At 47.9% G+C, this 13,112-nt stretch overlaps 1 protein-coding gene across 9 annotated transcripts in view; it reads right to left on the reverse strand.

The window, feature by feature from the left end:
- UNC5B (unc-5 netrin receptor B) overlaps window positions 1–5,559 on the reverse strand; it is a 163,766-nt gene extending 158,207 nt beyond the window's left edge. For 4 of the 9 annotated variants that reach the window (XM_043518730.1, XM_038411155.2, XM_038411156.2 and 1 more), the window contains exon 1: window positions 1,335–1,888. In XM_043518730.1, coding sequence (XP_043374665.1) covers window positions 1,335–1,425 — 91 coding nt within the window. In that variant the 5' untranslated portion in view covers window positions 1,426–1,888. Of the gene's footprint in view, window positions 1–1,334; window positions 1,889–5,463 lie in introns of those variants that run through there. The other 5 variants (XM_043518728.1, XM_038411154.2, XM_043518729.1 and 2 more) reach the window with 3 other exon arrangements.
- Between the last annotated feature and the right edge of the window lie 7,553 nt (window positions 5,560–13,112).

Here is a 13,112-nt window from a genome sequence, read left to right on the forward strand (position 1 = left end):
CTTCCTACTGTAATTGACTATTTACCTTAGAGGAAAGCATCTGAGGATGTGTGGTTCATCTGAAAGATATTATACAAACAAGGGCCTTTGAGTAGCATCTTATTCCATGGTTAGACATGGAACTGAACCTGAAGAAAGATGCTACTCAGCAAAAGTAAGGGGTGGCGGAGTCAGCTACTAAAGTTGACCGGTTTCAGAGTAGCAGCCGTGTTAGTCTGTATTCGCAAAAAGAAAAGGAGTACTTGTGGCACCTTAGAGACTAACAAATTTATGAGAGCATAAGCTTTCGTGAGCTACCGCTCACTTCATCGGATGCATTTGGTGGAAAAAAAAAAAAAGTTGCACTGTATTTCTGCAAAAGTGAGCATGCTCTTATTTCCCTTGCATGAGATCCCTTTTACTACCTGTGCTCACCGTGAATCGCCTCCGGGGCTTCAATGAGACTATTGTCAAGCTAGGCAAAGGTGGAAGAACAAGGCCCACAGTTTGAGGGGTTGGAAATGCACTGGCGGGCCCCCTATTCCCACGTCTCCACTCAGGGTCTTACAAGTAACTGAGGGGCTGAACAGACTTTTTTTTTTTTAAAAAAAAAACAACAAACAAACAAAACAAACCCTTTAGAGGTATTTAATGCTGTCATTCTTTCTCTCCGCCAGCCTTTAACATTCGTGTCCAATTTGCCTCCCTCTTCTACCAACAGTTTCCAACTTCCTAAAAACAACAATCCAAGGGGGAAAAAACACCCCACTTCTCAAATGCTACAGCCCGAATCCTGCCCGGGGCTGCCCTTGCGTGAAGCACGTTCACTTGTGGCAAATTAATCAACGAGGCACCCAAAAGTACGGGAAGAGTTAGTGAGTCGCCGTCTTCCCCCCCCCCCCCGAACGGGCTGAAATACCTGGGTTTCTTCCAGCTCCCCCCTCAATCCCTAGTTAGGGAGCAGCGGGAAGCCAGCCCGGGGCAGATGTGGAATAATTTGCTCCACTTTCCTCTCCAAATGTAATGGGAGCGTTTCTCTGGTTTTTCAATGGCTTAGAACCGGCTCAGCCCCGGCAGCCGCCACGGGGCCAGCCAGCAGCAGTTTCCCTGCCGGCCGGCCGGGGCTTACAGCCCCGCTCGCCGCCGCCGCCCCAGCCCGAGGCGGAAGGGAGCAGCCGTGCGCTCCCGCCAAACGCCAGCCGAGAGCGAGGGCAAACTCCGGAGGGGCTCCGGGGGGCCGCCTCCCCTGCGGGGCCCCGCAGCCCGAGCCCCGCGGAGACAGCAGGCCGGCGGCGGCCGGGCGCAGAGGCGCCGCGGCTCGGCCATACCGACAGCCCGTGGCTTCGGTTCCTTACCTGCTGCGCAGCGCCCGAAGTTGCCGTGCACCACCAGAGCCAGGAGCAGCACCCCGGGCGCGGAGGCGGCCCGGCTCCGAGCTGAAGGCATCGCTCCCCGGCTGAGCGTCTGCGCCCGCCCCCTCGGGGCTGGCTCCCAGGCTCCTGCTCCTCGGCTGCCGGCTTCGCCCCCCGGCCCCCGAGCCCCCCCAGCTCCCCGGCCCGGGATCGCCTCCTCCCGACGCGCTTGGGGGACGCGGGTCTCGGCCAGGCGAGGGAAGCGAGCCCGGGGAAGGGGCCCGCCCCTGCCGCTGGATCCCGCCGGTGCCAGGCTGGGCAGCTCCCCTCCCAAGTTGGGTGCCCAGGAGAGCGTGTCAGAGGAGCGGCCGCTGGGTGCGCATCACTGCGGGCTGCTCCTCCCGCCGCCTCCCCGCCCGCGCGCTGCGCCTAGCACGGCACTGGCAGCCTGCCCCCAGCCCGGCTGCGGCCACACTGCCAGGGTGCCCCGCACGCCGGAGCCCGGGCGCGGGGGGGCCACGAGGGGGGAGCCGACAGCCGCAGGGGCGGCGCGCGCGGGCGGGGGTGGGGGGGCGGCGCGCGCGGGCGGCGCGGCAGGGAGTTCGGAACGGCCCACCCCGCTCCGGCAGCAACGCGCAGCGGAAAACCCGGCTGGCCGGATCCGCCGTGGAAGCTGGAGCCGGAGCCGCTCGGCACTTCCCTCCTGAACCTCTTCGCCCGTCCGTTTCTTTTCTGCCTCCCCCTTTCCTCAGCGGCCCACGGCTCTCCCGGGCTCGCTCTCGGCTTGGTGCATTATATTGCATGCCGTGAGCTTCCAGCCGCCTGAGGTCGAGCGCCCCGCCCCCCGATACGCTGTGGGTCGAGCTCGGCACATCACCTTCCTTGTGCTTGGGGTGGCTGGTGGTTACTGGGCTCGGAGGGGGGTAGGTTCAAACATACCTAATCCTCCCCCAGAGCTGCCCTTTCCTCGGATGTTCCGAGAGGAGCCGGCCTCACCTGAAAAGCCCCGCAACATAAGCACGCTTTTCTTTCTTTCTTTCTCCTCTCTGACTGTGTCCCTGGCGCATTCTGTGATGTTCTCCAGTGCTTCCTGCCCCCTTCCTTTTCTCTGGTCAATACATTTTTTCATTTGATTTCCTCCCCCCCCTAATTAGCAAAAGCAGCCAAGCCGTTTCCAAAACGGCCCTTCGTTCCCACTGGCCTTTGCCTCCCTCTGCTTTCACAAACACTGTCTCTGTGGAGTGTGGGGGAGAAAGGGGTTGTGGTGGCTGAGGGAAGAAAGAGGGTGAGATCAGCACCTGTAGGTGACATAAATTCTGTGTCTGGAGGAGGAGACTTCCAGCTGAGAGCAGGAGAAACAAGGGACGAAACAGTAGGGGAAGGCGAGGAGGCTAACGTTGTCTGTCAATTTCAGATGCCCTTCCTATGTCCCGAACAAATTTCCCTTGAAATGAAATTTGGGAGGAGATCCTAAAAGGGATTGGCCTTCATGATGTCCCTCCCTTTCCTTGTAGGTCTGATCAGCCCCGAAACAAGCTGCACCCTGTGTTAGATTTAAAACTTAAAACAAAAAAAGTCACTGGATTTTCAAAGTATTAGGATGCACACTTAGCTTGCCTGATTTTTATTGTATTTTATTTGGTCTGCAACAGATGAAAGTAAAATAGATTAACTGTTAGGGAGAGGAGAAATCCATAGTAGAGAAATTCTAACCCCCCCCCCAAAAAAATCTGAAAAGGATAAGAAAAGGACAATTAGAGTGAGTTGATGGGCTGCTTGCGCTCTGCTGATCGCTTTATGTGATCTTATTCGTGCCCAGAGTGGAATTATTGCCTTTTGTGAAGGGGATTTGGGGGGGAGGTAGCAGAATTGGCCGGAATAAGCAGCCACGCTGAGCTGTTCTGAACTTTCTTTAGAAGCTTCCGAGTTATCTGTTACGTTTAATTCTTCCAGTTCCCTAGGCAGAGTGTAGAAGGTATGGTGCTTCTCCTACTGTTTATGTCTTAGGGGGAAAGGGATCTGGGTCTCTAGCCAAGCAAAAAGAAAAGGAGTACTTGTGGCACCTTCGAGACTAACAAATTTATTTGAGCATAAGCTTTCGTGAGCTACAGCTCACTTCATCGGATGCATTCAGTGGAAAATACAGTGGGGAGATTTATATACTTAGAGAACATGAAACAAAGCCCGTTGCCAACTGTGTCCACATATCTATTCAGGGGACACCATCATAGGGCCTAATCACATCAGCCACACTATCAGAGGCTCATTCACCTGCACATCTACCAATGTGATATATGCCATCATGTGCCAGCAATGCCCCTCTGCCATGTACATTGGTCAAACTGGACAGTCTCTACATAAAAGAATAAATGGACACAAATCAGACGTCAGGAATTATAACATTCAAAAACCAGTTGGAGAATACTTCAATCTCTCTGGTCACTCGATTACAGACCTAAGAGTGGCAGTGCTTCAACAAAAAAAAACCTTCAAAAACAGACTCCAAGTAGAGACTGCTGAATTGGAATTAATTTGCAAACTGGATACAATTAACTTAGGCTTGAATAGAGACTGGGAGTGGATGTGTCATTACACAAAGTAAAACTATTTCCCCATGTCCCCCCCCTTCCTCAGATGTTCTTGTCAACTGCTGGATATGGCCCACCTTGATTATCACTACAAACGGTTTCCACCCCCCTTCCGCCCCCGCAATAGCTCACCTTAAGTGATCACTCTGGTTACAGTGTATATGGTAACACCCATTATTTCATGTTCTCTGTGTATATAAATCTCCCCACTGTATTTTCCACTGAATGCATCAGAGGAAGTGAGCTGTAGTTCAGGAAAGCTTATGCTCAGATAAATTTGTTAGTCTCTAAGATGCCCCAAGTCCTCCTTTTCCTTTTGCGGATACAGACTAACAGGGCTGCTACTCTGAAACCTATCCAAGCAAAGACTCTTTTGTTTGATTAACACAAGGGGGTGGTGGAGGGGAGGCTTCTTTCGTTGGTCTCCCCTTGGCATCTATTTCTCTTTCATACCTTTCCTGAACTGTTTCAGAGTAGCAGCCGTGTTAGTCTGTATTCCCAACAAGAAAAGGAGGACCTGCGGCACCTTAGAGACTAACAAATTTATTAGAGCATAAGCTTTCGTAATGCATCCGATGAAGTGAGCTGTAGCTCAGGCAAGCTTATGCTCTAATAAATTTGTTAGTCTCTAAGGTGCCACAAGTCCTCCTTTTCTTTTTCCTGAACTGGGTCATCATGGAACACAAGGAGACCACCCGTGAGCAGGTTCCCTTTCCTCTCCTCCCTTATACCTACCACCATCTCTCTCATCGATCCCCAAACTAGGGGGCCAGCGAAAGGACCGGAGTTGGCCTGATTCTGCAATTTCCAGCCGTGTAGAAAGTGGCAGGAGAATCAGGGCCGCTCTCTGTACAGTCCCCACACGCCCTGGCCCGCCTCCCGCTCAGGCAGATTCGATAGCCACGTTTCCCTTTGGCCTGCACGATTCTGCAGGGCGGGGAAGGCGCCTGGGTTATCAGCGGTTCGATGCCTGCCCTTGGTGTCGCTCTAGTGCCGAACGAAGAAGCTCGCCAGTTACTTGCAACTTGTACAGTTTCAGTCACCTCCACCTCCCCGGAGCAACGGGCTCTCTAGAGCTCGTGCCTGCGCCAGACCGGGGACGCGAGCCGGCGGCTTGCTCGGGGGCGAATATCTTTAGCTGCCTGTTGGTTCAGGGGGAGTTTCGCTGAAACGGGGAGCGTAACACATACAGCCCACGAGCGCAAGCCATCATTGGGGGGGGGGAGGGGCAGGCAGAGAAACGACCCCTAATACCAGACCCCCCTGCCCTCATTGCAACCCCCCACTTGCTCGGAGCACGTTGCCTCCCCAAACTTTCTGAAGAGTTGCGCCAGAGGGGCACTCGTGCAGCAGGCAGCAATTACACCGAGCAGTCCCGGGGGATCCCAGGGTCAGCTTTCGCCCTTGTGTCCGGCTGGTTATTGGGACTGAGGACGCGGCGAGCGCTGTACCTGGCTCTTTTCCCTTATTTACTTACTCCACGGGACCCGCGCAGACTGGGCTTGCCAGCCGGAAACTTAAGGGGAAAGAAAGAAAGATCTGACCGGTCAAACTTGCTCGGGAGAAGCGGAGCGCTCAGCTGCACGGTGGGGGTGTGCCGCCTTCTCAAATGAGAAACCTTCGCCGTGGCTTAACACAGCCCACGCATTTCTGTCCTGATTTCGAAATGAATAATAATAATTAATGATAAACTGGGCGTATTTATTGCAGAGCCACGGTCCCTCCCTCCCCCCCCCCGTTATTTTGACCTTCTCCTCCCCTCCAGATTGTTAAAGCAACTAACTTGGTTCCGTACATTGCGGGCGATATCCTTACAACATCGCCACGGGGACTGTGAAATGGGGATTGGGTTTTTAAATGCTGTGTGAGAAGAGGCAGCTGTCCCCCCCCCCCCCCAACACGCAGACAAGCCGGGTGGATCCCGTTCATAACTGGATGCGGAGTGAGAAGCTTAATGGGATATTACTGCAGACCTTATTGGACCCATAAGTTAGCGTACGCTAACGCTAGTGACAAGTTTTGGCTTGTAATTTTAAAGCTTTGCTCTGTTGCAAAGTAAAATGAAGAGGAAACAGCTCTCAGTTTCCACTGGGTTTTTTCCTGCCACAGTTATTAATGAATCACAGAAAACAATGATGGACCTGAATGATCGATGGAGCGGCTGGTGCCAGCAGTTCTGTTGTTTCTCTGCGCTGCACCATTTCAGTTTGGGCTGGTCTCAGCTAAAAGACATGGCAGTTGTTTATTTAAGTAAGAACCTCAAAAGCAGTAAGAACAGCTGGATTAAAAAACTCCCCTTCCTACTTGCTGTTCTGCAATAGTAAAAAATCAGCACCAGGGGGAGCTCTGCAACTTTAACCACTGCAGTGTATACTCCAGATAGAGGTTTCAGAGTAGCAGCCGTGTTAGTCTGTATTCGCAAAAAGAAAAGGAGTACTTGTGGCACCTTAGAGACTAACAAATTTATTAGAGCATAAGCTTTCGTGAGCTACAGCTCACTTCATCGGATCCGATGAAGTGAGCTGTAGCTCACGAAAGCTTATGCTCTAATAAATTTGTTAGTCTCTAAGGTGCCACAAGTACTCCTTTTCTTTTTGCGAATACAGACTAACACGGCTGCTACTGAAGTGAGCTGTAGCTCACGAAAGCTTATGCTCTAATAAATTTGTTAGTCTCTAAGGTGCCACAAGTACTCCTTTTCTTTTTGCGAATACAGACTAACACGGCTGCTACTCTGAAATTTGCTATTGAGGAGTATGAAAGTCTCGGGGAAGGACAACATCAAGCTGCAGTGGAGGAAATGATCCCATGGTTCCTCCCAGATGATGTGATGGTATCCTCTCACACTAAGGATACCTCTCTGTGGGAGGGAAACCCAATTATTAGGAATATAGTTTGTGATTATATAGATTATTAGGCATATAATTTGTGATGACAGGCAGAACGACATGGTGAATTGTTTTCTGGGTCTGAAGGTTGTGGCCCTTTCAAGACATCTAGATAGATTTATGTGCAGTGCTGGGGAGAAGCCAGAGGTGGTGGTACATGGAGGTACCAATAACATAAGGAAAGGTAGGAGAAAGGTCCTACCAGAGGCCAAATTTAAGCTGCTAGATAAGAGATTAAAGTCCAAGCCCTCCATGTCTCTGAAATGCTTCCACTTCCACCTGCAGGGACAGTTAGACTGGCAGAACTGGATGATCTCAATAGGTTGATGAGACAATGCTGTTTGGAGGAGGGATTTAGGTTTATTAGGAACCAAAGAACCTTTTGGGAAAGGAGGATCCTGTATAGGAAGCATAGGCTCCACCTAAACTGAAATGGAGCCAGATTGCTGGCATGTAAAATTAAAAAGGTCACAGAGTAGTTTTTAAACTAAGAACTGTAGGGAAACCAACAGATGTGAAGGAGCACATGGTTTGGACAGAGACATCCCTTAGGGGAGGATTTATGAAAGGGGATTCTTTATATCCTAGTAAAAAAGAGAGGATAGAAGTTGATTAAGTATGGGTAGGAACTGAGGAGAAACATATCCACATATCTATTCAAGAGACACCATCATAGTACCTAACCATATCAGCCACACCACCAGGGGCTCATTCACTTGCACATCTACCAATGTGATATATGGCATCGTGTACCAGCAATGCCTCTCTGCCATGTACATTGGACAAACCAAACAGTCTCTACACAAATGAATAAATGGACACAGATCAGACATCAAGAACTGTAACATTCAAAAACCAGTAGGAGAACACTTTGATCTCCCTGGACACTCAATAACAGAGTTAAAAGTGGCAATTCTTCAACAAAAACAGACTTCAACAAGAAACTACAGAACCAGAATTAATTTGCAAACTTGACACCATTAAATTAGACCTGAATAAAGACTGGGAGTGGCTGGGTCACTGCAAAAAATAATTTCCCCTCTGTTGATACTCACACCTTCTTGTCAACTGTTGAGAATGGGCCACATCTACCATGATTGAATTGGCCTCGTTAGCACTACAAAAAGTAAATTTCCCTCTGTTGATGTTCACCCCTTCTTGTCAATTATTGGAAATGGGCCACATCCACCCGAATTGAATTGGCCTCATTAGCACTGACCCCACTTGGTAAGGCAACTCCCATCTTTTCATGTGCTGTGTATTTATACCTGCCTAGTGTATTTTCCACTCCATGCATCTGATGAAGTGGGTTATAGCTCTCGAAAGCTTATGCCAAAATAAATTTGTTAGTCTCTAAGGTGCCACAAGGACTCCTCGTTGTTTTTGAAGAGAAACAGTAAAACAAAAAAGAATCTCATTCAATTACATCTCATAAAGGCAGACAACTAAATATTGACAAATTTTGTGAATACTTGTATACAAATGCTAGAAGTCTAAACACTAAGATGGGTGAACTGAAGTGCCTGGTATTAAATGAGGATGTTGATGTAACAGGCATCGCAGAAACTTGGTCCAACGTTGCTAATTAATGGGACATGGGTACAAAATATATAGGAATGACAGAGTAGGTTGTGCTGGTGGGGGAGTAGCACTATATATGTGAAAGAAAGCATAGAGTTAAATATAGTAAAAATGTGAAATGAGTCAAATTGTACGTAGAATCTCTATTGGTAGAAATTCCATGCTTGAATAACAAGAGTAGACCAGTAGAAATATACTATCATCCACCTAACCAGGATGGTGACAGTGATTGGGAAATGCTCAGGGAGATTAGAGAGGCTACACAAACAGAAAACTCAATTATAATGGGGCATTTCAACTATCCACATATTGACTGGGTACATGTCATCTCCAGATGGGATGCTGAGATAAAATTTCTAGACACCATTAATAACTGATTCTTGGAGCAGCTAGTCCTGGAACCCATAGGAGGAGAGACAATTCTTGATTTAGTCCTAAGTGGAACATAGGATCTGCTCCAAGAGGTGAATATAGCTGAACCACTCAGTAATAGCAACCAGGATATAATTCAATTTAACATTCTTGTAGGGGAGATAAATACCTCAAAGAATTGCAACACAGTAGCATTTAACTTCAAAAAGGAGATCTACACAAAAATGAGGAAGCTAGTTAAACAGAAATTAAAAGGAACAATCATGAGAATGAAATGCTTGCAAGCTGCATGGAAATGAAACATGATAATAGAGACTCAATCTATATGTATATCCCAATTAAAAAAAAATGTAAGAGGACCAAAAAATACGACCATGGCTAAACAGGAGAGTAAAAGAGGCAGTTAGAGGCAAAAAGTCATCCTTTAAATACTGGAAGTTGTATCCTACAGAGAAAACTAGAAAGGAGCATAAACTCTGACAAATCGGGGGTAAAAGTATAATTAGGCAGGCCAAAAAAGAATGTGAAGAGCAACTAGCAAAAGACAAAAACTAACTGTGATGCTGTATAAAAAGGAAGATAACTAGGTACACTAATAGAGTCACCACAAAATTGCAATAAGTCTTGTAAAAGGTATGACATGTAAGGTATCAATGGAAAAGTTATAATCTGTTAAGTATGATTATGCCATTTGAATCCATGTATCATCATTGTATCAGAAGTAATGAATATTGGCTACTTGCTTGTATCTCAAACATGTTATTTTCTTGGGTGATGCCCCAGGACAGATATGCATCTAAACTAGCCAGCCTACTTGATAGCAGCTCGCTCAGTGAGCCCTCCTGGAGACATTTCAGAGACCACTGAGGCAATGACTGCCCCATGATTCAGTAAGGACATGTGATAAGGACATGTGATCTAAGACTCCATCTTTTGCCAGTAACTTTCCATGCACTTGGGCTGGAAGGGACTGTGTTTTTAGCTTCTTGCTAACCAGTGTGATGATACAGGAGGTCACTTTTGTTATTGGCTTGGTGAACTCCAAAGTTAGTATAATCACCAGTACTGGGGACTGATTGCCTGTTTTTTATCAGTCTGTCCTGAATTCGGCATTCTCAGCTGTGACCCACACTAGGCAAGGTCAAACTGGTGTAGTCAGGACAAGATCCACAGAACCAGATCAATTGGGCTTTGGATCAGAACCCCACAGATTTCAGAATCTAAATTTGATATTGAGAGTTTTAAAGGTTAAAGATCAATGACCATGGTCTGACATGAGAACATAAGGCAACAACAGAAGCTATTCATCTGCAGATGCAAGCCGATGAAAAGAGGCTTGAAAATGAAGCAAAACTGGCTGATATCCAAGTAACGGAGAAGCAAGCTTTGCCTGAACTGGAAAAACAGCCAAGGAAAGGGAGAAAGCTCCTCACCAAAGACAAATGCAGCAGCTGGAGGCTGAAAAGGAAGCATATCTGTAACAGTAATAAGTCACCAGGCCGAGAAGGTATTCATCCAAGAATTCTGAAGGAACTCAAAATATAAAATTGCAGAACTACTAATTGTGGCATGTAACCTATTGCTTAAATTAGCCTCTGTACTGGATGACTGGAGGATAGCTTATATAATGCTGATTTTTTAAAATAGGCTCCAGACCTGATCCTGGCAATTACAGGCCAGTAAGCCTAACTTCAGTACCAGGCAAATTGGTTGAAACTATAGTAAAGTATAGAATTATGAGACACATAGATGGACACAATATATTGGGAAAAAGCCAACATGGCTTTTGTAAAGGGAAATCATGCCTCACCAATCTATTAGAATGCTTTGAGAGGGATCAACAAACATCTGGGCGGGGGGGATCCAGTGAACATAGTGTAGGTGGTCTTTCAGAAAGCCTTTGACAAGGTCCCTCACCAAAGGCTCTTAGGCCATGTCTATACATACTGCGCTGTAGCGGGGCAGCTGTACCAATACAGCTGCACCACTGCAGCACATCTGGTGAAGATGCTCTATACTGACAGGAGGCAGCTCTCCCATTGGCATAAAAAACCCACTTCTGTGAGCAGCAGAAGCTATGTCAGTGGGAGAAGCTCTGCCACCGACATAGTGCTGTCCACACGAATGCTTATGTCAGCGAAATTTATGTTGCTTGGGGGGTGGAATATTCACACCCCTGAGTGACATACATTTTGCTGACATAAGCTATAGTGTAGATATAGCCTTAGGCACACAGGTGCTAACTTTTCAAAGTGCCGGGGGGTGCTTGATCCCTGGCTCTACCTCAGGCCCTGCCCCAACTCCACCCCTTCCCCCCAAGGCCCCACCCATGCCCCACCTCTTCCCACCCTGCTCGATCCCCATGTCCTCGCTCCCTTCCCCTCCCTCCCAGCCTCCTGTAGGCTGTGAAACAGCTGATTGCGGTGGGCAGGAAGTGCAGGGAGGGAGAGGGAGGCGCTGTTCTGTAGGGCCCGCCAGTAGGTGGAAGGCGCTGTGGGGGCGGAGGCGAGCTAATAGGGGGGTTGCCGGTGGGTGCTCTGCATCCACCATTTTTTCCCTATGGGTACTCCAGGGCTGGAACACCCATAGGGAAAAAATGGTGGTGCTCTGCATCCACTGGAAGCCAAGCTCCCCTCCCCCCCACCCCACTCCTCATCCACCTCCCCCCTGAGCACACCGCGTCCTGCTCCTCCACCTACCTCCCAGCACTTCCTGCCAGGCTGCTGCCAAACAGCTGTTTGGCAGCATTAAAAAGCTCCAGGAGTGGGGAGGAGCAGGAACATGGCACGCTCCGGGGAGGAGATGGGGAAGAGGCGAGGCCGGGGTGGAGATTTGGGGAAGGGGTTGGAATAGGAGCAGGGAGGGGATGGAGTTGGGGCGGGGACTTTGGGGAAGGGGTTGGAATGGGGGCGGGGTAGGAGGTGTGGCCTCATGGAAGGGGTGGAATGGGGGCAGGGCCAGGGGTGAGGGAGGGTGTCTAACACCCAGAAAAAAGCGGGGAAGTCGGCGCCTATCAACCATGGAGTCGGTACCTATGCTTATGCAAAGTAAGCAGTCATGGGATAAGAGGAAAGGTCTTCTCATGGATCAGTAACTGGTGAAAAGACAGGAAACAAAGGGTAGGAATAAATGGTCAGTTTTTACAGTAGAAAGAGATGAATAGCAGGGTTCCTAAGGATCTGTACTGGGACCAATGCTGTTCAACATATTCATAAATGATCTGGTAAAAGGGGTAATAATGAGGTAGCAAAGTTTGCAGCTGATGCAAAATAATTCAAGATACTTAAGTACGAATTTGATTGCAAAGAGTTATGAAGGGATTTTACAAAACTGGGTGACTGGGCAACAAAATGGCAGATGAAATTCAATGTTGATAAGTGCAAAGCAATGCACATTGGAAAACATAATCCCAAATGATATATACAAAATGATGGGGTCTAAATTAGCTGCTCCCACTAAAGAAAGAGATTTTGGAGTCATTGTGGATAGTTCACTGAAAACATCTGCTCAAGGTGCAGCAGCAATCAAAAAAGGTAACAGAATGTTAGGAACCATTAGGACAGGGATAGATAATAAGACAGAGAATATCATAATGCCACTATATAAACTCATGGTATGTCCACACTTTGAATACTGCACACAGTTCTGGTCATCCCATCTGAAAAAAGATATATTAGAATTGGAAAAGATACAGCGAAGGGTGAGAAAATAATTAGGGGTATGGAACAGCTTCCATATGAGGAGAGATTAGAAAGGACTGTTCAATTTAGAAAGCGATGACTAAGGGGGGATATGATAGAAGTCTGTAAAATCATGAATGGTATGGTGTCATTGAATAAAGAAATGTTGTTTATCTGTTCACATAACACATGAACCAGGGGTCACTGAATTAATAGACAGCAGGTTTAAAACAAACATAAGGAAATACTTTTTCAAACAATACACAGTCAACCTGTGGAACTCATTGCCAGGTCATGTTGTGAATGCTAAAAGTATAACTGGGTTCAAACAAGAATAAGATAAGCTAATGGAGAATAGGTCTACCAATAGCTATTAGCCAAGATGGTCAGGGATGCAACCCCATGTTCTGGGGGTGCCAAAGCTTCTGACTGCCAGAAGCTGGGACTGGATGACAGGGGATGGAGCATTTGATAATTGCCCTGTTCTGTTCATTCCATCTGAAGCATCTGACACCAGCCACCGTCAGAAGACAGAATACTGAACAAGATGGACCATTGGTCTGACTCAGTATGGCCGTTCCTATGTGTTCTCTCTGTATACATCGTTTTATCATGAATGATGCAGTACTAGTGGATTAGAAACAATGGTCTATTAATTTTATGTCAAGAATC

Source organism: Dermochelys coriacea, chromosome 7, assembly GCF_009764565.3.
Source record: "Dermochelys coriacea isolate rDerCor1 chromosome 7, rDerCor1.pri.v4, whole genome shotgun sequence".
Classification (NCBI taxonomy): domain Eukaryota; kingdom Metazoa; phylum Chordata; order Testudines; family Dermochelyidae; genus Dermochelys; species Dermochelys coriacea.